Genomic DNA, 24047 nt, shown 5'->3' on the forward strand with positions numbered 1-24047 from the left:
TTATGTCCAGAACTGGGCCTAGCGTGGAGTCGGCACCAGTCGTTGATTGTTTATTGAATACATGTATTACTGGAATAGGAAGAGGCTCTGGGTCCAGTGTAATATGGCAGAGGGGAGTGAGTGGCCAAGAGGAGGGTGTCACAGAAGGCTGGGGCCTCGTGGAAGAGGCTGAGCTCTGTTCTGCCCTCTTCCATAGTCATCCTTGACCCATCCTCCAACCCCACTGTTCCCATTCTGAAGATGAGATAACAAAGGCTCAGCAAGCAGAACCACAGGTTGGGGTCAAGTCCCCAGCTCCCTGGCTCACCTGCAGGCCAAGGGCTGAGAAGGGAAACCCCAGGTCGGCCAGGGAGGAGGTCGGGGTTGGAGGGACTCCTACTGTTTATTGAGTAACAGGCTGCAGATGAGGAGCTGACAGAAGGGGCGGGGCAATAACTTAAAAATCGGAGGCGGCAGCAGCAGCTCCCCGAGAGACCTCTGCAGAGGGACAGGAGTATATACACGGATTTGTACAAAGTGCCCCGCGCCAGCCTGGGGCATGAAGGAGGTTCGATCATAAGGGGGAGTGAGGGGAAGGTTTCTGTCTGTGACTCCCCCAACTCCCTGAACCCCCCAAGTCTGTCTCCAGTCATTAATCCTGGCAGCTCTCCCTGAATGGGAGAATTTCCTCAGTTTCCCTTCTCACTCCTGTCCCCAAAGTCTCCTCAGGTGCCCTGCAGAAGAACAAGATTGTGGGGAGGGGGGTCCCACCAGAGGCCCTAGGAGGGTGCCAGCTCCCCCTGCTGAGCCCTCTTATCATGTCATGTGTCCCCACACTGTCTCTGTCCACCAATCTAATCCAGGGAAACTTCAGTCATGACACAGGGCACCCTCTCCTCTGTCCTCTTCCCCTCTTGGGGAAGTGAAAGGAACCAGAGAAAGAAGGGACCCGGGCTGTGATGGTGGCTGTGGCGGTGGTAGTGGTGGCGGTGGCTCAGAGTTCGAGGTCGTTGGAGATGCGGGTGACGAGGGTGCGGAAGGCCAGGGCGGTGCCCGCCACACGGCGGAAGAGGACGCCCCTGAGGCCGGGCCGGGGCAGCTGGCACACCTCCACTTCGAAATGGGACAGGGGCTCGGGCCCGCCCGCACCCCCGTGCAGGCAGGCCAGCAGGAACGGCTGCGGCTGGCGGCACCGGCAGCGGGCGGCCGCTGTGGCCTGTCGCAGGGCAGCCATCAGGGCCTCAGGAGGTCGCGAGCTGGTCAGCTTCACACTCCAGGGGAATCGGAGCAGCCTGGGGGCGGTTTCCGTTTTATCCCAAGGTAGATGGCAACTGAGGAGGGGACAGCAGGGAGCAAGGATCAGACAGGGCGGAAGAGGGGCAAGCACTTCTACCCCACCATCTGTACAGGGACTACAAGAAGTGTCCCTTAAGACTACATTTCCCAGGCTCCCTTGCAGCTAAGCACACCACCCACCCCCACCGCCACCCCAGTCTGTGGGCAGAAAGGAACTAGGAGATTCCTGTAATCTCCTTCACAGACCACATCAGCAAAAGCACGGCCTAAACAGAGGAAAGCTGGCCACTAAAGCACAGAGCTGTAAGAAATGGACTCTGATGACAAACAACCCAGTCACACAAGCTGTGTTCCATGTTTTTTGGGGAGGGCGTTTGTGTGCACGTGGCCACCCTAGAGCTGCTGAGGCTGCATCCTAACCGAGCCTCCTTTTCCTAACAGAGCTGGTTATTTCCATAAGGGACCAATAGCCTCACTTAGCCCAAGGGCTCTCTCTAGGATAACAGGGAGTCACTATGTAGACCAGGCTGGTCTGGAACTCACAGAGATCTGCCTGTTTCTGCCTTTATGTAGCCCGAGCCAGGAAGTGTTATCCCTGTGGCTCACAGGCGTCTTACAGCAAAGAAGAGCTCTTCATCCTCTTTGATTTGGAACAGTTAATGTTTTGACCAATAAATGTATGTCAGGTATGAGCACATGACCAAGCTGACCAATCAGAGCTCTGGACTACTCTGACCACAGGCGTTGGCTTAGATACGAACATGTGTCCTACATTTCCATAGGGGATTCTAAACTGGAGAAATACGCAGTGCAGAGCAAACTGTAACACATCCTGTAGGGACTGGAGTTGAGAGTCTCTGGCAAGCTGGGTAAACAGTCACCACAGAGCCACGCCCCCAGCCCCTCACTGGGGGATTCTAGGCAGGGGCTCTACCACTGAGCCACACCCCAGCCCCTCACTGGGGGATTCTAGGCAGGGGCTCTACCACTGAGCCACACCCCAGCCCCTCACTGGGGGATCCTGGACAGGGGCTCTACCACTGAGCCACACCCCAGCCCCTCACTGGGGGATCTTAGGCAGGGGTTCTACCACTGAGCCACGCCCCCAGCCCCTTACTGGAGGATTCTAGGCAGGGGCTCTACCACAGAGCTACATCCCAGCCCTCATTTCTTCCTCTCCTGAAAATTTGAGACAGGATCTTACTAATTTGCCTAAGGCTGGTCTTGAGGTCTCTGTAGCCTTGGCAGGCTTTAAAATTGCATTCCTCCTGCCTCCGATGTCCAAATTGCAAGGATTGGCAGACCTGTGCGACCAGACCAGCTTGGGTAAAACGATTTATTATGACACAGTGATATCTATTTGTTTTTACAGAGGCTATGGCTTTTTTTGGGCAGACCTCAGTAGGAGTGACTTCAAGAATATTTCCTGGCTGGGTCTGCACCCTTGGCTACTCTGTGACGAGATTTACCTACACCTGAGGCAGTGAATAAGGATCCCACAGGTATGGGAGGAACTCTGGGCAGCAGGTGAGACAAGGCTCAGATCACTGGTAACTCTGAGAAGGTGTACAAGTGTAGCAGAGATGAGTCTCAGTACAGGTGAAAAGGTTCCAGAATATTCCACCACGTTAGCTTTAGCGCAGTAGACTGGGCTTTAGAAATGGTGTGCAGAGTCAGGCAGGGAGAGAGTCACTTACCTTGTGACCTCAGGTCCCCCGATTCTCTCAGGTTCGTCTGTGACCCTAGCAGAGTGGGGAAGGAACAAAATGTAAATCTGGGCAATAGCAAGCCCCTCCCCCTCCCCACTGCCGCCAGCCTCCGGGCAGCCCCCCGCTGTGGCGCAGCTCTCCCGCCTGCCTGCCAGCTGCTGAGAGAGCTGTAGTCTGGATTTGATCCCTTCCATCCAGAGTGGGGTCCAGACAGAAATGGTTAGTGCAGGAGGAGGAGAGATACTGAAGGGTTTGGAGATGAGAAAAGGGGCAGGCAGACACACCTACATAGAAAAGGCACAAACACGCACATAGGCACAGACGCAAACAGCGACAGATGGGCATTGAACTGCTGAGCCACACCCTCGGCCCCTCCCTGGGGGATTCTGGGCTAGTGATTTACAGCTGTCCTTCACTTCCTCGGACACAAAAAGACATTTATTCTTTTTGAAAAATTCTTTCTATATCCTGCCTAGCCATGAACTTGAGATCCTCCTGCCTCAGCCCGAGATTGCAGGACTTTTCCTGTTAGTACTTCACTAACTTATGGTGTGTCACCTTCTGTCCTCCATTAGAAGGTTGGCTATGTGAGGGTAGGCACAGTTCACATTTTGTTAGCCATGCTAGGCAGGCTGTAGCTATCAAGGAATAACAGTCGTACCAGACAACAGGAGATGTCTGAGTAACACACTCAAAAGCATTTTCCACAGCAATGACCTGAGTTGCCACGATCACACGTGGAAGCAGTTTCTGTGATCCCTGGCTTCACATTGCAGAGAAGAACAAGAGAGGCTAAATGGCTTGCTCCAGCTCGCTTAGTAGAGCTGATACCTGCTACACCCGTCTGTAACACAATTCTACATACAGACGCTGTACCCTGTTTCCAGCCACAGGTCCCTTCCAAGGACACACACACACACACACACACACACACACGCACACGTATGTACACACGTGTGTCCACAGCCAGACATGCCGGGGAGAGGTGGAGCCATCGAGAACAGAGTAGATGGGACTTACTGATTTTGGATCCCTGGGGCAGAGAGGCGCCCGAGACACAGCGGTTAGAGTTCTGCCGTTTAGAGGGATCGAGGGTAACCCTGCGGGGTAAGGAGGTGGGAGTGGTGACAGGGGGTGCAGAGGACCAAGAGGTCAGGTGCAGGAAGCGAAGCAGAGAAGACAGGTTAGGCCCCACCCCTCCACCCACCCACACCCATACCCCACATCTGGTGCAGCTCACCTTCGGGTCAGTTTGGAGGTCAGCTTGGTGAAGAGGTTGGTGGTGGGGCGAGGCCGCCCGGAGGGCAGGGGTGCGGCCTCGTGGGCAAGCGTGGGTGAGGCTGGGGGTCCATTCTGCACACCCCCGCCACTCCCGCTCCCTGCCCGCCGGTCTCGGACCTGGCCCCCATGGAAGGTGCTGCGGATGGTGGAGCCCCGAGCCAGGCGGCTCCGCTCGCCTGACGGGGGAGCCAGGCTATGACTGGAAGGCGAGGCAGGGGGCACCCGCGAGGTACCGGAGCTGTGTGCAGAGAAAGACAAGTCATGGTGGGGCCGGAAGGCTGTCAGGGCATTATGGATCCTCGCATTGTTTATTGTTCCAGATTATCCCATCCAAGTTCTAACCAGACCAGACCATTTTTCAGAGTTACGTGCTGTAACACTAGACCTCCAATATGTACCTTCCCAGGGACCCTCAAGCCCAACCCATATCTCAGAGGCCATTATGCCTCCCCTAAGTCCACCTGTGCTTTCTCTCTTGGCATCTAAATCCTTAGGGCTAGTAAGTGTCATACACATAGCATTGCAGCCGGAGACTACATTTCCCAGCATGCATTGCTGCAAGAAGTCCGGTGGCAGGCCACCACCAATTCGTTGCCATCTGTTGTGCGATGCTGGGAGATTGGCAGGTGGCACAGAGTCCTCAGACCCTGAGCCTGTATGAAAAGGTTCAGTGGAACCCGTTCTTGGATTCTGTCTCAGAAATCTGACCCTCCGTCGTATTGAATCCATGGCCTTCTCTGCAGCTTAGCCTTGTTCTCCTCGGTCTAGAACTCGAAAGTCCCATCTTACGCTGATTTCAAATAAGGATTCTAGAATCCTTGCTCTTTGACTTGTCGGCTGTGCAACTTTAGACAAGTTACTTAGCTTCTCGGTGCCTCGTTTCTTCTCAGCTGCAAACGGAGGGATTAAGATCTACCCAGAATGCAGTTGGTAGAAATTAGGCAATTGCTGGACATGGGCGAGCAGGGGGCAGCTGCTTGATGAAGCTTCATTATTAGGTTTTCTATTTTTTTATTTCTATTTTTTTATTTAGTAACTACTCAACAATCTCCTTATTACTAACTCTGGGTAAGGGTTTGTGGGATCCAGGAACAGTTAGCACCCATCCCATTTAGAGAAGATAAACTAAGGTTGGGACATTTGTGCAATGTCCCCCCTTAACCCAGTGCTGATCAGTCCCAGGATCACACTGACACCCACCAAACTGTAACACTTACGACACTCATCGCTCATCCTGGAATGCCCTGGGCGCTGGCCAATAATACGCCAAAGCTTGGTAGGTGGAGTTATGTCTGGACCAGATGGAGACGATTCATGCTCCCTGTTTTTCCCCTTTCATATTTTTATGATACTTTTTGTGTGCATGGGTGTTTTGCCCACATGCATGGCTGTGATCAAGTGTGCCTGGCGCCTGCAGAGGTCAGAAGAGGGCACCGGATGTTCTGGAACTGGACTTACAGATGGTACCCATGTGGGCGCTAAGAATTAAACCTGAGTCCTCTGCAAGAGTAGCCAGTGCTCTTAACTGCTGACCGTCTCTCCAGCCTGTTTCTTTTTATATGGAAACAGAGTCTCACACAGCCTCAGCTGGCCTTAAAATTCTGCTCCTCCTGCATTGACCATCCCAGTGCCGGGGTTACAGGTACTCCACACCTCCCCTGGTGTAGGACAGGCGTCAGAGCCAAAGCTTTGTGCACACCAGGTAAGAGGGCTGCCGACTTAGCCACTGCCTCAGCACCTGCTTTCTTGGGGTGGGAAGGTGTTTGAGACAAGGTGTCTTTGTAAATCCCTGGCTGTCCTGGAACTCTCTCTATAGACTAGGTTGGCCTTGAACTCACAGAGTTCAAGTCTCTTGAGAGCTGGGATTAAAGGTGTGTGCCACTACCACCTGGCTTTAAAAACAACAAAGGGTGCAGCTCAGGTTGTAGCTCAGGCTAGGCTTAAACCAGCTATGTAATCAAGACTGACCCTTCCTTTCATACCTTCAGGAGCTCGGTGCTCTGCCAAGTGATGGCGGGAATCACTCACTTCCTATGCAACTGCCTGATTTGGTCGCTCCACCCCAGCTGAAAAGCGTGGCCCTCTTGGGCCACCCAGCCCAGATGATGTAGGGCTCTGGAGTTTCTACCTCTAAAATTGATCACTCAAAAGCTCTTCTTGGTTCCCAGGCTCATGGGTGGGGGACAGGGAGGCCCAGTTTCCCAACACCACTGGCTGGTTTTTACCAAGGGGGAGCACTGTCAGGGATGAGACCTGCCCAGGGTGGCGAACGGCGCATGCTGCTGGGCCACGTGTCCTCTTTGATCATCAGTGTGTGTGTGTAAGTGTGTGTGTGTATACATGTATAAGTATGCTCACCCACCCTCTACATTCCCCGTCATCCCAGCCCCTGCTTCACATACCTATTTTCTTTGCCATTTGGCAACAAGGACGGGCGTTCAGATCCTGGTCGCTCTGTGCACACATAGGTGTTTCTTCGGGTCATCATGCTGGGGGGGAGGTTGTTCTGTGGGAGACACACCAAGAGGGGCCAGGAGATGAGAAGACTCTCTCAGCCTCCTTCCACCCTGATGTATTCTGCCACAAGATACTTTGCTTTTTCTTCCAAAGATGTATTATTGTTATTTCATTGTATGGGTGTTTTGTCTGCATGCATGCCTACGCACCAGGTTTGTGCCTGGTGTCCAAAGAGGCCACAAGAGGGCATTAGGTCTCCTGAGACAGGAGTTACAGAGAGCTGTGTTACCATGTAAGTACTGAGAATTGAACCCAGGTCCTCTGGAAGAACAGTCAGTGCTCTGAACTTCTGAGTATCCCTCTAGCCTTATTTTTCCATTTTAAAAGATTTGTTTTTACTTTATATGTACTAGCCTTTTGCCGGGAACATATACCTGTGTACCACCTGCACGCAGTGCCCTCAAGAGGCCAGAAGAGGGCATCAGCTCCCCTAGAATCGGAGTTAAAGACAGTTGCAAGCCACCATGTGGGTGCTGGGAATCGAACTCGGATCCTATGCCAGTGCAACCAGTGCTTTTAACCCCTGAGCTCCTGGCTGCTCAATCCTTCCTGGCTCCTTTGTGTGACACAGGGTCTCATGTATCCCAGGCTGGGTTGGAACTGAGTATGTAGCTGTGAATAAAGCTCTGATCCTTCTGCCTCCAAGAGAGGTCTGTACACGTCACCAGCACCACTAGGCAAGCATCCACCTGCTGAGCCACACTCCCATTCCTCTTTCCCTTTTCTTCCTTTCTCCTGCAGACTCCCATGGGCTGCTCACAACTGCAGTTAACGCCACCTCCATGGGGGGATGGGGACACACACCCTCTTCTGGCCTCTTTGGGTACTACAGGGCTAGGCTCTGCCTGAGCTATGCTCTCAGCCCTGAGGTCAATTCTTTAAAAGTTAACAAGAACTCCTTATACTTTAAAAAAAAAAAAAAAAAAAGGATTTATTTATTTTATGTACATTAGTACACTGTAGCTGACTTCACACACACCAGAAAAGACATCGGATCCCATTACAGACGGTTGGAAGCCACCACGTGGTTGCTGGGAATTGAACTCAGGACCTCTGCAAGAGCAGTTAACCACTGAGCCGTCTCTCCAGCTCTAATTTTTACATTTTTATCTTTTTCTAAGACAGATTTCTCTAGCCCAGGCTGGCCTGAAACTCACGATTATTCTGCTCAGTCTCCTGAGAGCTGGGATTAGTGGCAAGCACTGTGCCTAGCTTAGGGGGTAATTTCTGTGGTGAGAGGCAAGTGCACATGTGTGCGTGTGTGTGTGTGCACGTGTGTGTGCATGTGTGTATGCACACATAGTAAATGCTTGTTAAATAAATGAACTCTCTGAGAGGCCCAGGGCACGCTTTGGGGCTGAGGGCGGGACCTCAGTAATGGAGTGGGGACTGCATCCATTCCCCCCACCCCCAAACCCCAGCCCAGGCCACTCACAGGGGTGCTAGTGCTGTCCTTCCGCCGCTCAGGGATCTCTGCCTTATTGGGGTTGTGGGCACTGCTGACCATGGGGCTGGAGGGGGGCAAGCCTCGACTTCCACTGCCCACTGCACTGCAGCTCGCTTTCCGACCCGGCATCCGCTCTTCTTTGAGCTCCGTGTCTCCCGTGCTGGTTGGGCTGCGCTTCGGGTGCAGCGGGGCAGGGGACGGGCCACCTGATGGAGGGATGCGACCAGTTAGAGCTGGGGTCACTAGAGACACAAGAACCTTAGGACACTTCACAATAGCTGCAGTTTCTTTCCAGGCAAGTCTGGTCTATACAGAGAGCAACCAGGCTAGCCAGGGCTACACAGTGAGTCCTTGTTTAAAAGAAAGTTGTTGGTAACTGTACTTGTCAAACAGTTGCTTACAGTCTAGAACCACCCGGAGATATCAGTGCGGGGTGGTCTACATTAGGTTGCTTGGGGCATGTCGATGTTTGTAAGGGTCAGCTTTACTATGTTAAATGGGGTGAGAAGAACCGCCCCCCTGTGGGCAGCACCAATCCTTAGGCTGGAGCTTGAACTGTGTAAAAGTGAAGAAAGAGTGCCTAGCACTAATGCCCACTCATGCATGTATTTACGGCTGTGTCTCCTGTGACCAGCTCCTGCGGCTGTGACGTCTCCATGACAGTAACCACTGACTGAGTTAAACAAATGTCGTCTTCCTTAAACTGCTCTCCTGAGAATATTTTCCCACAACAACAGTAAAGAAACTAAGTACCAGACTTCCACAGAAACCACACCCCACATCACTATGGAGTTGACAAGAAGGCAGGCTCTTAGCAGCCACACTGTGCGTGGAGTCCTGTGCCCTAGCTTTTCCAAGGTTAACCCCTTTCTGAGCCTGCCTCAGGATCCAGGTTGCATATGAGGCAAACTCTCAAGCAGTCCAAGCTGTCCAGGTACTAAAGAGTTGGCTCAGGGGACCCGGGTTCAATTCCTGGCACCCATATAATACACCTAGCATCCCTCCCTGTGTGAGTCACTCCTCTCCAGCCAGGTGACAAGCCCACCTGTCGACCCAGCGCCAGAAAGGCTGAGGCAGGAGGATGATGAATTTGAGGCTGGTCTGGATTATCTAGTAAGATCTCAACTTCACTGCTACAACCATTTCCCTGGCATCTGTAGTTAGCTCTAGATAGCTTCTGATTGCCAGTCAAGGCTGGCCTATACTTCCGGGATTGGGACACTCACAGAAGTCACTGTGACGGCGCTGGCGGTGGTAGGTGGAGGAAGAAGCCCGTTGCCCTTTGTTGTGGCTGCTGCCTTTGCTGGAGCTTGTCCCGTTGGTGGTGTCGCTGGGCGCCCGCACCCGTGCCAGGGCCAGCCCTGGGGCACCCCGGTCCCCACCCTCCTACAAGAGAAAACACGCAAAGCACCTCAGCCTTCTGTCCAAGCGGCTGGCCCCAAGTCCCTCCACCCAAGGCCTGAGGCCCCATGACCTCTGACCTCAGTCTTCCTGCCCAGCAGGAGGTAGGTGGCGGTCACCTCGTTGTACTTCTGGTTGGTCAAGGCCTCTTTGATTTCTTCCCGTGTGTAGCCCATACCCACCATCACCTCTGGGAGATGGATGGAGAGAAGGGTCAGTCTCCTTCCCCAGGCTGTCCCTTCCACCCTTGTGTCTCTCGGTAGTGTCTGCCCCTTCTCCACTCTGCCAGCAGGTACAGGGTTTCTTCGAAGACTATTCCTTCCGGAATAAGACCGGCTTGCTAACCGCTGCCTGCTCCTGCCCAGGGTAGGCATGTGACCCGGGTCAGGCCAATCATTGTTCAAGCCTCAAAGGCACATTGGATGGATCAATACACGCACGCTACCAAGTTTTGAAGTCAGAAAGTTCCACCCCTAAGGCATCAGAACAGTCCTAAGATGTCACGCCCCAGCCCCTCACGGGGATTCTAGGCAGGGGCTCTACCACTGAGCCACGCCCCCAGCCGCTCATTGGGAGATTCTAGGCAGGGGCTCTACCACTGAGCCACGCCCCCAGCCGCTCATTGGGAGATTCTAGGTAAGGGCTCTACCACTGAGCCACGCCCCAGCCCCTCACGGGGATTCTAGGCAGGGGCTTGTTACAGTCACTTTCATCCCTGATAAATCTGTATAAAAACACACACACTCCAGTTATCACATAAGCCTAGACTGGGCAGCTCTTTCACCACACCAACCTATTCCCCAGCTATGAGACCCTTGCTACTTACAATTTCTCCCAGCCACACGGTTCTGCTCCATCTTCTCTTTCTCCCTCCTCCCTCTCTTCCTCTCTTCCTCTCTTTCAGACTTCCTGTCCCACCTTTTACTTCCCCAGCCCAATCACAGGTTCTAGCCTTTATCTGGCAAGTTAAACACTGAGTGACTACTCAGTGGAGGGCGAAGCAACACTAACATCACAAAATAGCGTCAGGGCAACCCCCCCCCCCCTGCAGCCACATCCCAGCCTGAAAGTGTATGTATATATTATTTGGGGGGGGGAGTTCCGAGACAGGGTTTCTCTGTGTAGCCCTGGCTATCCTGGAACTCACTCTGTAGACCAGGCTGGCCTCAAACTCAGAAATCCGCCTGCCTTTGCCTCCCAAGTGCTGGGATTAAAGGCGTGCGCCACCACGCCCGGCTGAAAGTATAATTACTATACTGGTACTTTCTATTGCAAATTATGAAAGCTGACCGTGTGGACAGATTCCTATGTTGGTCCATTTATTCAGCCGTGGAACAGAAGGTTCTTAGATTTATTTGTTTGTTTCGTTTTATCCAGGATCTATTTCAGGCTGCTCAGGCACAGCTACATACTTGAGGACGACCCCAAATGCTTGGATTACAGGCACACACTGGCATTCTGGGTGGACCGTGGCCCACTTTTCAACTGTAATGAGTTATTTATTTATTCAACGCATGTGGATGCCTTGCCTGCATGTTTACCTGTGTACCACCTGCATTCCTGGGACTGCAGTTACTGTGAGCCACCGTGTGGGTGCTGGGAATCAAACCTGGGTCCTCGGGAAGAGCAGTTAGGATTCTTAATTGCTGAGCCATTTTTCTAGCCACAATGATTTGTCTTTTTAGCCCTCAAAGTTGAAGCTCCATTGTGTCAGGCATCAGCATTTACACAGCAGGTAGGGAGGTGAAAGCCCTACCATTGAGTCACACCCCAGCCCCTCACTGGGGGATTCTAGGCAGGGGCTCTACCACTGAGCCACACCTCAGACTCTCATTGGGGGATTCTAGGCAGGGGCTCTACCACTGAGCCACACCCCAGACCCTCATTGGGGGATTCTAGGCAGGGGCTCTACCACTGAGCCACACCCCAGACCCTCACTGGGGGATTCTAGACATAAGTACATATGTAGATCAGCTTCCTCCCCTAATTTGTACAGCTCTGAGCTGGCCTGTGTGTATATTGCTATTTCCTAGATGCACAGAAAGGGAAAACACTCGCTCAGGGTCACACAGCTCGAACATGGTGCTGGGAGAGACATTCCTCAACTACTCTCCCTAGCTCAGTGGTGAGCAGAGGCAATGGCCACCAGCCTCGGCTCTGTGGCACTGACCCCTGAGCCAGAAGCACCTGCTTCCTTGACCCTCACCAATTCTCTTGGTGTCCCCGAAGTCCTCCTCAGGCTCCGTGTATGGCTTCAGCTCCTCACCCTCATAGCCGATGTTGATCCATTTGTCTTTCATGATTTGCTGAGGAAAAGGGAGACAGATATGAGAAGGAAGGGAAGGCGCCAGCACAGGGCACAGAGCTTCCCATCCTCCAAGGGGGACTCCCCGCCGAGCCTACCACCCCCAAACTGAGACCTAGCCAGCCATCCCACCCCGCCACAGCCTTTCTTACCACCCTCCTCCTCCGCATCATCTGGGTCCCCAGCACCCTGTAATCATCCTAAGAGCTCATTAGCTTAATTACTGACATGGCAGGGACCATCCAGGAACCTCCTCCTTGCTGTCTGCCTCCACTCAGAGCTGATCCCAGCCATGCGGGAGGGATGGAGCCACAGGGATCAGGTGACAGGAAGAGCACAGAGGGTCCCAGGAGAGGGCTCACCTCCAGAGTACAGCGTTTTGCGGGGTTCAGCACCAGAAATCTCCGCAGAATGCTCTCGCAGTCTGTAGACATGTAGAAGGGGACCCGGTACTTTCCTCTGAGGACTCGCTCCCGCAGCTCCTGCAAGAACAGGACAGGGCATGATCACCCCTGCAGAGAGGGCTCATCCCTGCACCCACCCAACGTCACCCCTGCAGATAGGGCTCATCCCTGCACCCACCCAACGTCACCCCTGCAGATAGGGCTCACCGGACAGCCAGCCATATCCAGACCTTCTGGAAGATCAGATAGGTGATGGCCGGACGTCCCAGCCCAAATATAGTAAGAAAACCTTAGCTCTGCTTTCCTGGCCACACTTTCTCATCGGTGGAAAGGAGGCACCCTAAAGCCAGCCACTTTAAAGTCTTCCCCTCTCCTCTGCTTTGAGACAGGGTCTCATGGAAAAGAGCCTCCACCTGCCCTGCCATTCACTTCAAAAATCCTGGGGTGACAGTGTGAGCCCCATGCCCAGGTTATACAGAGCTTGGGGAAAGAATGGAGGGATTTCCCTTGGCTTCACAGGCCATCAGCCAAGCATGCTCCTAAAACCCTTACCCTTAGAATTTCTAGGTTTTTTTTTTTTTAATTGAAAGAAAAAAAATTCAGACAGGGTCTCACTGCATAGCCCTGGCTGTCCCAAAATTCGCTCTATAGATCAGGTTGGTCTCAAACTCACAAGATCTGTCCATCTCTGCTTCTGCCTCCCCAATTCTAACCCTAACCCTTCCCAGCCTGAAGTTTCTTTTCATAGACTAACTTTGCCCCCTGCCTGCAGATTTGGAAGACAGAATCTCATATAGCCTAGGCTGGCCTCAAACCTTTTGTATAGCCAAGGATGACCTTGAACGCGACCATTTTGCCTCTGTCTCTGGAGTGCCGGGATTGGAGGCATGAGACACCACAGCCCATTAATGCAATGGTGGGGACTGAACCTAGGGTTTCCTGCGAGCTAGGCACGCGCTCTACCAAAGAAAGGTGCACGCTCATCTACTGAGTGGTCAGCATGTGAGACCAGACTTACAACGTGAAGGGCCCGCCACTGCCCCCACCCAGTGTCTCTCTCCCAAGCAGCCATGTTGTTCCAAAAATCATCTCCGTGTGTTTATTTACCCTGGGGTTTGAGAGAATGGAATGTTACACAGATGGGGCGACCTGTGAACCCACAATCCTCCAACTTCAGCCTCCCAAAGCTATAAGCCACCACACTTGGCTTTTATTATTTGTATTTCTTTCTTTTACATGCATTGGTGTTTGGCCTGCCTGAATGTCTGTGTGAGGGTCCCTGGACATGGAGGTACAGACAATTGTAAGCTGCCCTGTGGGTGCTGGGAACTGAATCTGGGTCCTCTGGAAGAGCAGACAGTGCTTTCAACTACTGAGTCATCTCTCCAGCCCACAAGATACTCCTTTCTTTTTTTTTTTTTTTTTTTTTTTTTAAGATTTATTTATTTTATTTTATTATATGTGAGTACACTGTAGCTGTCTTCAGATGCACCAGGAGAGGGCGTCAGATCTCATTATGGGTGGTTGTGAGCCACCATGTGGTTGCTGGGATTTGAACTCAGGACCTTCGGAAGAGCAGTCGGTGCTCTTAACCACTGAGCCATCTCTCCAGCCCAAGATACTCCTTTCATAAACATTTTTTAAAAGTTATATGTCTATCTGGGCTTGTGTGTGTACGGCCCACAGAAGGCAGAAGAGGGTGTGTCATGGTTTGTATATTCTTGGACCAGGGAGTGGCACCATTTGGAGGTGTGGCCTTGTTGGAATAGGTGTGACCTGGTTGGAGTAGGTGTGTTACTGTGGGTGTGGGCTTAAGACCCTCACCCTAGTTGCCTGAAAGTTAGTCTTCCACTAGTAGCCTTTGGATGAAGACATAGAACTCTCAGCTCCTCCTGCACCATGCCTGCCTGGTTGCTGCCATGCTCCCACCTTGATGATAATGGACTGAACCTCTGAACTTGTAAGCCAGCCCCAATTAAATGTTTTTTATAAGACTTGCCGTGGTCATGGTGTCTGTTCACAGCAGTAAAACCCTAACTAAGATAGAAGTTGGTACTGGGAGTAGGGTATTGCTGTGATAGGCCTGACCATGCTTTTATTTGAAAGCATGTGGATTTTTGGACTTTGGATTTGGAACACAGTGGACTGTTTTAAATGGGGCTTAATGGATCATCCTAGTAGGAATATGGAAGACTCTGTTGCTGGGAGTAATTTGAACTGTGTTGACCTGGCACAAGAGATTTCAAAGGAGAAGAATTTCAGTGTGTGGCATAAAGACTGTTTTCGTGGTATTTTGGTGAAGAATGTGGCTACTTTTTGCCCTTGTCTGAAAAGTCTGCCTGAGGCTAAGGTGAAGAGACTCAGATTAATTGCAGTGACAAAGGAAGTTTCCAAAAAGCCGAACAGAGACTTTTTTCTCTGGTTAAGTCTTATGAAGAGAAGTCTGAACAAGCATAGCAAGCCAGTAAGGAACACCCTCCATGGCTCTGCATCAGCTGCTGCTTCCTGACCTGCTTGAGTTCCAGTCCTGACTTCCTTGGTGATGAACAGCGATGTGGAAGTGTAAGCTGAATAAACCCTTTCCTCCCCAGCTTGCTTCTTGGTCATACTGTTTTGTCCAGGAATAGAAACCCTGACTAAGACAGGGCGCTAGATCCCCTGCAGCTGGAGTTACGGGGGTTGCGAGCCATCGGTTCTGGGAGTCAAACTTGGGTTCTCTAGAAGAACAGCAAGTGCTCTCAGCTACCTGTCCAGGCCCTCGAGTGGACACTGGTAACGCACACCTCCACTCCCACAGGTTAGAGACACAGGTTCACGAAGGGACTTGCCTGAGGTATTCACAGAGAACATTTGAGCTCACAGAGAGCTGTGAGGACGGCTCAGCTCTAAGTGCCTGCCAGGCATGCATTAGGACAGGAATCCAGACGCCTAAATCCCACCGAAATGCCAGGTGAGCACGGTGGACTCCTCTTGGTCCAGCCTTGAAGACAGAGATGTTGTCACCAAAGCAAGATAGCCAGGAAGACCAGACACGTGTGTGGTTGAGGGGCCTAGCCTCACGGATAAGATGAGAGAGAGTAAGTTCTCCAACAGTAACCTCAGGCCTCTTCATGCATCCACACAGAGGATACAGAGCTGGAGAGACGGACAGAGTGGCCTATGGCAATTGCTTCTTTTGCAAGGTACCTAAGTTCGATTCCCAGCACCCACATTAGGCAGCTCATAACCTTCCATCTTTGACTCCAGTCCCAGGGGATCCAATGCCCTTTTCTGCCCTCACAACATTTATTGTGAGCAAACACATAAATAATTAACAACATGCAAATAGAAAAAAATAAAACGTGACTGAACTGCAGACACTAGCACAACAGGGCACGGCAAGTGCCTGGGGTAGCTGAGCTATTAGCCAGACCCTTGGAAAAGGTCTTAGCCTCATGTTGGAAGTTCACAAAGATTATTCCACTATAAAAGCCATTCTCGCCAGGCAGTGGTGGCGCATGCCTTTAATCCCAGCACTCGGGCAGGTGGATTTCTGAGTTCGAGGCCAGCCTGGTCTACAGAGTGAGTTCCAGGACAGCCAGGGCTACACAGAGAAACCCTGTCTTGAAAAAACAAAAAACAACAACAAAAAAAGCCATTCTCTCTGTACTGAAGGACACTTCAAGTGCCTCACAGTTTAGCTTCAGCAAGCGTGAGGGCTGCTGTTATATAGAAGGTAGTAGTGTCAGGGTCTTTAATTAAAGGACGGGTTGACACAAGGTCAAAGGGTACCCTTCATCCTGGTACAAAAAGAAAAAGGTATTTCCTGCCTCGTTACGTGCTCTCTTGTGGTAGCCAATACTTCCTGGCACAAGGAGCAGCTAAGGAATTCCTCCAGTATCTACCCTTTGGGGGACACTCTGAAAAATAAGTGACCTGAAGCCAGCCACAAGTCAAATCACTGAGTCCCCCAGTGAGGGGCTGGGGGCGTGGCTCAGTGGTAGAGCCCCTGCCTAAAATCCCCCAGTGAGGGGCTGGGGGGCATGAGTCAATATTCCTGAGATAAATAATGTCTAACTGGCCTAGGGTGGAGGCCAGCACTGTTTCAACGTTGCATTTCCTGTGTGTGACCGGCCACAGGAAAATGTTTCTAGTCTCAGGAGATAACCACCGTAGTCCTTAGGGACCAAGGGACACAGTGTCTACACTGAACTGTCCGGTGGTCCATCAATAAAGACAGGACTACGTGCATACAGAGCCAGCTCTGGGCTGGATGTCAGCCAGCATGGCCTCCTGAGAAGTACTGGGTGTCTCTATTCTATCCCTGCAACTTGTCCATGTACTGGCAATGTTTCAAAGCAAGAACATCAAAAGAAAAATGAAACCCACCTTCCAATCAAGTTAAAGACACACACCCCACACTTCCCAGTAACTCCCAGTTATCTGGGTCTGTGTTCCTCTGAGCACCGAGCCCCAGGCCTCGACTGATAATGATGTTCTATTTTGCTCACTCCCTTTGTTTTCTGCCTGGATCTACCATAGATAATCCACCAAATGCGGATGCAGTCTTTCTGTGGGCTTTTTCTTTGTTTGGTAGTGCAACGGCTAAACCCAGAGCTTCCTGCCCACTGAGCTACAGTCCCAGCTCCCTTGGACTTTCCTTTGGGGACTGGGTGTCACTAAGATGCCCACACTGGCCTTGAATTTGCTATCTCCCTACCTCAACCCCTTCCCGTGCAAAAATGACAGGCTGGTCCCATTCAATACAGTGAAGGAACAAAAGAAAAAATATTAAATACACAATTCTGAAAAGTTTGAGTGATTCTGGTGCGTATACAATTATTTCCACTACTAGTTTCAGAATATATTTTTTATCATTTTAAAAGAATACTTAAGAAAGTTGGGGGAGTGTGGCTCAGTGGTAGAGCCCCTGCCTAGAATCCCCCAGAGAGGGGCTGGGGGCGTGGCTCAGTGGTAGAGCCCCTGCCTAGAATCCCCCAGTGAGGGGCTGGGGGCATAGCCCAGTGGTAGAGCCCCTGCCTAGAATCCCCCAGAGAGGAGCTGGGGACGTAGCCCAGTGGTAGAGCCCCTGCCTAGAATCCCCCAGTGAGGGGCTGGGGACGTAGCCCAGTGGTAGAGCCCCTGCCTAGAATCCCCCAGAGAGGAGCTGGGGACGTAGCCCAGTGGTAGAGCCCCTGCCTAGAATCCCCCAGAGAGGGGCTGGGGGCGTGGCTCAGTGGTAGAGTACTTACTTGGCTTTAGTTCCATCCCCATCAGCAAAATCCCTGAGCCCTTTATCTGACCCCAGCTCCCCCTCCCCCATCCTAAGGTTAAGCAAGCACTAGTCTGCCCCCACTTTCTGTGGATTTCCCTAATCTGGGCACTGCACAGAAATGAAACTCTGCCTTCTGTCACTGCTTGTGGGGCTCGCCCACCCCTCCTGCCATGTTTCTGTCTCTCTTACATGCATTGGATTTGAAAAGCCTTAAATGGGGCATGACCCAGAAATTTCTAATGATTTTTTTTTCCCCCAGAGCAGGTCAATATTAGAGCCAAAATCCACCAGCTGTTCAGCTCACAGCTTGGGCCCCAACAGTGCCAGCCATACCGGGGCAGTGGGCACCTGAGCCACCCCTGTTCCTCATCTGACCACGTGACCTCAGTCCCATCTGATCCTGCCCACCCCATCCCTGGCACCTTGAGGTTGTGCCCATCGAAGGGCAGGGAGCCGCTGACCAGCGTGTACAGGATGACACCCAGGCTCCAGATGTCCACCTCTGGCCCATCATACTTCTTGCCCTGGAACAGCTCTGGGGCGGCGTATGGGGGGCTCCCACAGAAGGTGTCCAGCTTGGAGCCCAGCGTGAACTCATTGCTGAAGCCGAAGTCGGCGATTTTGATGTTGGCCTCGGCATCCAGCAACAGGTTTTCAGCCTGAGAGGGAAAGAGAAGCCAGGGGATGAAGCCAGAGTCTTGCCTCTGCCTGTCAGCGCTGGAATTACAGGCCTGCACCATCACACCATGTTTACATGGGATTGGTAATACAGCCCGCTTTTTGCATCCTAGGCTAGTATTCCTCAGGGTGACCTACATCTGAAGTCTGGTGACATTTTATCTGAGGCTCCACAGTCCAGCCTTAGTTCTGATGGTCTCCATCTGGACCTGGGAAACCACTTTGGTCAATTCCAGTCTCCTCCACTAGGTGGCGCACAACCTCCAGGTTAATTCTCCCCATCAACCTAGCCAAAAATGATGGTAAAGTGCCTGCCTCATAGAGCAAGTATCCATAAGCTTCTACAGCCATTCCATCTGGGCTTCTTTGACCTCATTACATAGCCCAGGTTATCCTCCAACTCATGGAAATTACCTCCTGAGTGCTGCGATCACAAGTTTGTATCCCTGTCCCTGACATAAGGCTTGCTATTTGAAAAGCTACTATAAAGCCCAGGCTTGCTTCAAACTCATGGTAATTCTCCTGCCTCATCTTCCCGAGGACTGGGATTGCAGGTGAGACATGCACATCCAACTCTCCCCAGTCCCCAGGCTATGCTTGCTTTTGTTGTTGCAACTTTGAGGCAGGGTCACATCTAGCTGAGGCTGGCCTTAGTCTCCTGTGGTTGAGACTTGAACCCAGGGCCTTGCACACATCAAATGAGCACTGGATTACACACTACATGCGTAGCCCTTGGCCTTGAACTGATCCCCAAGCCTGAATCACCCAAGAACTGAGATTGCGGACCCTCGCCACACTGGGCTTGCCCCAGGGGTTGTTGTTCTCATTACATGTATCTTCCTGGGAAAGAGGACAGGCGGACTGTGTACAGCCAGCTCTCTCCTTCCATCATGTGGGTCCTCAGGGATTGAACACAGGCTGATGGAAGTGTAGAGCAGGTGTCTTTATCCACTAAAGCCACCTCAGGACCATCCCCCAGGGCTATGAAAAACAATGAAAAACTCTGTCCTCAGGCACAGTCTGCTTTAAAGCCCTCACTGCCAATAAAATAGAGTAAAATAAAAAAAAAAAAAAAAAAAAAAGGAGGCAGGCAGTGGTGGCACACACCTTTAATCCCAGCCCTCAGTAGGCAGAGGCAGGTTGATCTCTGTGAGTTCGAGGGTGACCTGGTCTATAGAGTGAGTTCCAGAACAGCCAGGGTTACACAGAGAAACAGAAAAAAAATCAAAATAAATAAGTAAATTAATATAAAATAAAATAAAGCCCCTAGTGTGCCCCAGCACACAGGAGGTGCTCTGGAAGGGTGACCCAGACCAGCCTGCGTGGAGCCCTCTGGATGCTGCGGAGCCTGGCTGCAGCAGGCACCTGGGTTGGGCCTTAGGGGTCTCTTTCCCATCCTTGTTGCCTGTCCTATGACTCGGTGCCATCCTAGGACTCTGAGCTCCCAAGACTCTGGAATAACTTGGGCCTGAAAGCCAAGTTCTCAGGGATTCTAGAAGGTCCACACGTCAGAGACACAGCGACCCTGAAGGTCGAATACAGATAGCCTATCTCATCCCCATGGCCATCCTGAGGCCGTCCCAGGACACAAGTTCCCGTGGCTGTACCCCCACCTCCATCACGTCACAGATGCGTGGGAAAGAACCCGGGGCACTGCAGCTGGGGAAGGTCAAAGGGAGGAGTGGGGAGTGTGAGGCATGGCTGGCAGCTGGGCTCTCGCAGTGGGAGGGGCTTACCTTTAGATCCCTGTGTACAATGTTCTTCTGATGACAGTAGTGCACGGCTGACACGATCTACGGTTGAAGACAAGTCATGTGGGAGGCCAGAGTCTTCCATGTCCCTTGCAGCCCAAAAAGCCACCACCCACAGCTGACCTAGCTGCCCAGTACTTCTCTGGGCACCAGTCGAGGACCTGGGGGCTCAGCCAGGTTCAGAGAGCGTTGAACACCCAGACATCATCTGATGGTCTCACAGGCAGCTCTCTCTCTCTCTGTCTCTGTCTCTCTGTCTCTCTCATACACACACATACACACAAACACACACATGGACACATGCATGCACATGCAGGTATGCATACACGCATGTCCTTGGTTGTAGTATCAAGACCTTGGGACTAGTCCATGTTTGGGAACTCCAAAGTGTCCCATGCAGGGAAACAGGTATGTGGCCCCAACTCACCGGGGCTACAATCCTTGTGCCTGAAGGTGCTTACTCTACACAAAGGGTGCCCTCACACCAGTAGTAAATACAGTGGTGCCCACTCACAGGCCACACATCCTGAAATGCTTCTCACACCCGTGTACCTTCTCATTTCACACCTATGGATCTTCTCACCCTGAATCTGTTCTTCATTCCTGCACATCCTTTCACCTCACACCTGGGCCTCACACCTGCATGTCCACTCACCTCACACCTGGGCCTCACACCTTCATGTCCACTCACCTCACACCTGAGCCTCACACCTGCACATCCTCTCACCTTACACCTGGGCCTCACACCTGCATGTTCACTCACCTCACACCTGTGCCTCACACCTTCATGTCCATTCACCTCACACCTGCACATTCTCTCACCTCACACTTGGGCCTCACACCTGCATGTCCACTCACCTCACTCCTGGGCCTCATACCTTCATGTCCACTCACCTCACACCTGAGCCTCACACCTGCACATCCTCTCACCTCACACCTGCATGTCCACTCACCTCACACCTGAGCCTCACACCTGCACATCCTCTCACCTTACACCTGGGCCTCACACCTGCATGTTCACTCACCTCACACCTGTGCCTCACACCTTCATGTCCATTCACCTCACACCTGCACATCCTCTCACCTCACACTTGGGCCTCACACCTGCATGTCCACTCACCTCACTCCTGGGCCTCATACCTTCATGTCCACTCACCTCACACCTGAGCCTCACACCTGCACATCCTCTCACCTCACACCTGCATGTCCACTCACCTTACACCTGGGCCTCACACCGGTGTGTCCTCTAACTTCCATATTCACTCTCACACACCAATGTCTACACCCTAGGTGAGAGTGGTGAATCCTCCACACCAAGCACCTGTAGGCCCTGCCACCCAGAAGCCCCACCCCCATCTTGCCACTCCAACGCATGCAGCTACCTCACACCTACACACACTCCTTCAAGGACCCACATACCACCCTCTGCATCTCTGAGTTTGTGTATGTGTGTTGACATCAGTGTGCTTCTCAATTGCTCTCCCACTTTATTTACTGGGGAAGGGTGTCTCTCTCACTGAACCAGGAGCTTAACAATCCAGGTAGTGTAGCTGCCCAGCCACAGTGAGCCCAGCTGCCTCCTGAGTGCTGGGATGGAGGCTGGCACTGCCACACCCACCCCACAGGGCTCAGGGAACTAAACTCTAGCCCTCTGGCTTGCTTAGCAGGGCTGCATCCAAGGAGCCATCTCCCCAGCCTTGCCTTGCCTTTCCTTTCCTTTCCTTTCCTCTCCTTCTCTCTCTGTCTCTGTCTCTCTCTCTCTCTCTCTCTGTCTCTCTCTCTCTCTCTTTCATGGCAGGGTCTTGTATAGCCCAGGCTAGCCTCAAACTCTATGTGGCTGAGGATGCCCCTGATCCCCTTGCCTGATCCACCCCAGCTTTGCCATGCAGACTCCAGCATTTTTCCCCACCCCCACCCCACCCAGGCCTCAGCATCCACTCACCTGTACACCCACTGCCATCACCTGAGCCCTGGCCCCCCAACAGCCTCCTCCCATCTGGGTCCCTGTGCATCCTCATCCCTGCATATGCTCATGAACATGGCACCCTGTCTCTCACCTGCCGGAACTTGGCTCGAGCCTCCTTCTCCTTCATGCGGCCGTGCGACACGAGGTAGTCAAACACTTCTCCTGCAGAGAGCAAGAGGGGTGAGAGCTGGAGCCAGAGGGTGCAATGGGGGAGGGATTGGGAAAGCAAGGTGTGGTGGGATGTGTGAGCAGGGCACAGGGTCTGGGGGATGTGTGAGCAGGGCACAGGGTCTGGGGGATGTGTGAGCAGGGCACGGGGATGGGAGGGTGAGAGCAGGATGTGGGTATCTTGGGGGTGGTCTGAGAGCAGGGTGTGGGGGTCTGGGGGGGATGTGATAGCAGGGGGAGGGAGTGGGGGAATGTGAGAGCAGGGTCTAGGGGTCTGGGGGTGAGAGCAGGGTCTGGGGGCCTGGGGGGGGGGAGAACAGGGTCTGGGGGTCTGGAGATGTGAGAGCAGGGTTATGGGGGTCTGGGGGGAATGTGAGAGCAGGCACAGGGGTTAGGGGGAGCAGAGCGTGGGGCAGAGTTTCACCTGCGCTAGCGTATTCCATCACCAGGTATAGCGTCTTCTCCGTCTCTATCACCTCAAAAAGCTTCACTGCGGGGAGGGTTCGAGGTGTTAGGTTAGCGTGGAAGAGCTGGCCATTCTCCACCCAGACTGCAGCCATCTGCCAATCCTCTCGTGCCTCCCGCCAGAGCCCCCATGGCTCCCTACGCCCACCCAGCCAGGTTTTCCCTGCTGCTCAGCCTCCCTTTCTCTACACAAGAGTTTCAGCTCAATAAAGCCTAGGACCTGTGCCCATGTTGCTGGCATTCACAGTCGGCAGTTACACAGTCAGTGCACGTCATCGCCACATCCAGGCACGCTACACTGTGCTCCGCTCAGTGACCACCTCTGCTAATGACCATGAGTGCCGTGGTCCACACGGACCTGAACAGGCTAATCTTACCTGGTCATTACAACCCTGATACTGATCCCAGCTCCAGAAAACAAAGCAGATGCCCAGGGAGCCTCAGCCAGGCTGGAATGGCTGCACCACAGTGGCCAGGTCTCTCTATGAAAGCCCCGCCCTCCCTTCCCAAGGGCTCCACCATGGCCAGCTCCCATCCGCCCATGGCCAGCTCCCGTCCGCCCATAGCCAACCCCCCCCCCCCCCCGTCCATCCATGGCCAGCCCCCGTCCGCCCATAGCCAACCCCCGTCCATCCATAGCCAGCTCCCATCCACCCATGGCCAGCCCCCGTCCATCCATGGCCAGCTCCCGTCCCCTCCTCACCGATGTTGGGGTGGTTGAGTCCCTTCATAATTCGGACTTCTCTGAACAGCTGGGCAAGGCCAGGAAGGAAGAGCAGACAGTTGTGAGTGGGGTGGGGCTCCCTCCCCTGCCAGGCCTGGTCGGGTCCCAGCTCTCACCCAGCACTGTGTTCCCACCCTGGTCCTTTCTCTGGGCCTCACCTTCTGCAAGCTACTGGGGTTCAGCTGGGTCTTATCAATGATCTTAATAGCGACCTGTGGGTAGAAGAAGGTGGAAAGGTCAAAATCCCCCAGCCCAGATCCCACAGCACGTTTGGGGCCAGCCTGGACGACATGAGACATGTGAGACATTATGTCAAAAAGAAGTTTTTTAAAAATATTGAATATTAACTGTTAATTGAGCTAAGTATAGCGGTCCAGGCCTAGAGTACCAACAACTGGGAGGCAAAGTGAGTCAGAGACTAGCCTGGTCTACACGGCAAGTCCTAGGCTAACGAGAGGCTGGAGAGATATTAAACACAGTGACTGCATCCTGTGGAGTTCAGTTGCCAGCACCCACCTGGTGGCTCCCAACCATCAGTAACTCCAGTTACAAGATACCCACCGTCGTCTTCTGGCCTCCCTGGCTCCTTTCACACAGGTTCACATGCCCACCAGCAGATGCACAGACACACAATTTAAATAAGTGAATCTTATCCCAGGTGTGGTGAAGCACTTGGGAAGCACAGGCAGGAGGATCTCACTG

At 52.7% G+C, this 24047-nt stretch overlaps 1 protein-coding gene across 4 annotated transcripts in view; it reads right to left on the reverse strand.

The window, feature by feature from the left end:
• Positions 1 to 24047, reverse strand: part of Mark4 (MAP/microtubule affinity regulating kinase 4) — a 34229-nt gene continuing 10182 nt past the window's right edge. For 2 of the 4 annotated variants that reach the window (XM_030242436.1, NM_001368427.1), the window contains 16 exons: positions 23504 to 23557; positions 23325 to 23373; positions 22581 to 22646; positions 22080 to 22150; positions 20008 to 20064; positions 18016 to 18252; positions 12298 to 12417; positions 11837 to 11936; positions 9711 to 9820; positions 9456 to 9615; positions 8218 to 8435; positions 6668 to 6771; positions 4225 to 4503; positions 4005 to 4084; positions 2973 to 3017; positions 1 to 1310 (listed from right to left, as the gene is read on the reverse strand). In XM_030242436.1, the coding sequence (XP_030098296.1) occupies positions 1246 to 1310; positions 2973 to 3017; positions 4005 to 4084; positions 4225 to 4503; positions 6668 to 6771; positions 8218 to 8435; positions 9456 to 9615; positions 9711 to 9820; positions 11837 to 11936; positions 12298 to 12417; positions 18016 to 18252; positions 20008 to 20064; positions 22080 to 22150; positions 22581 to 22646; positions 23325 to 23352 (1740 nt within the window). In that variant the 5' untranslated portion in view covers positions 23353 to 23373; positions 23504 to 23557 and the 3' untranslated portion in view covers positions 1 to 1245. The remainder of the gene's footprint in view (positions 1311 to 2972; positions 3018 to 4004; positions 4085 to 4224; positions 4504 to 6667; positions 6772 to 8217; positions 8436 to 9455; positions 9616 to 9710; positions 9821 to 11836; positions 11937 to 12297; positions 12418 to 18015; positions 18253 to 20007; positions 20065 to 22079; positions 22151 to 22580; positions 22647 to 23324; positions 23374 to 23503; positions 23558 to 24047) is intronic. The other 2 variants (NM_172279.2, XM_011250513.3) reach the window with 2 other exon arrangements.

The sequence above is a fragment of the Mus musculus genome, chromosome 7 (assembly GCF_000001635.26).
Source record: "Mus musculus strain C57BL/6J chromosome 7, GRCm38.p6 C57BL/6J".
NCBI classification, from domain to species: Eukaryota; Metazoa; Chordata; class Mammalia; order Rodentia; family Muridae; genus Mus; species Mus musculus.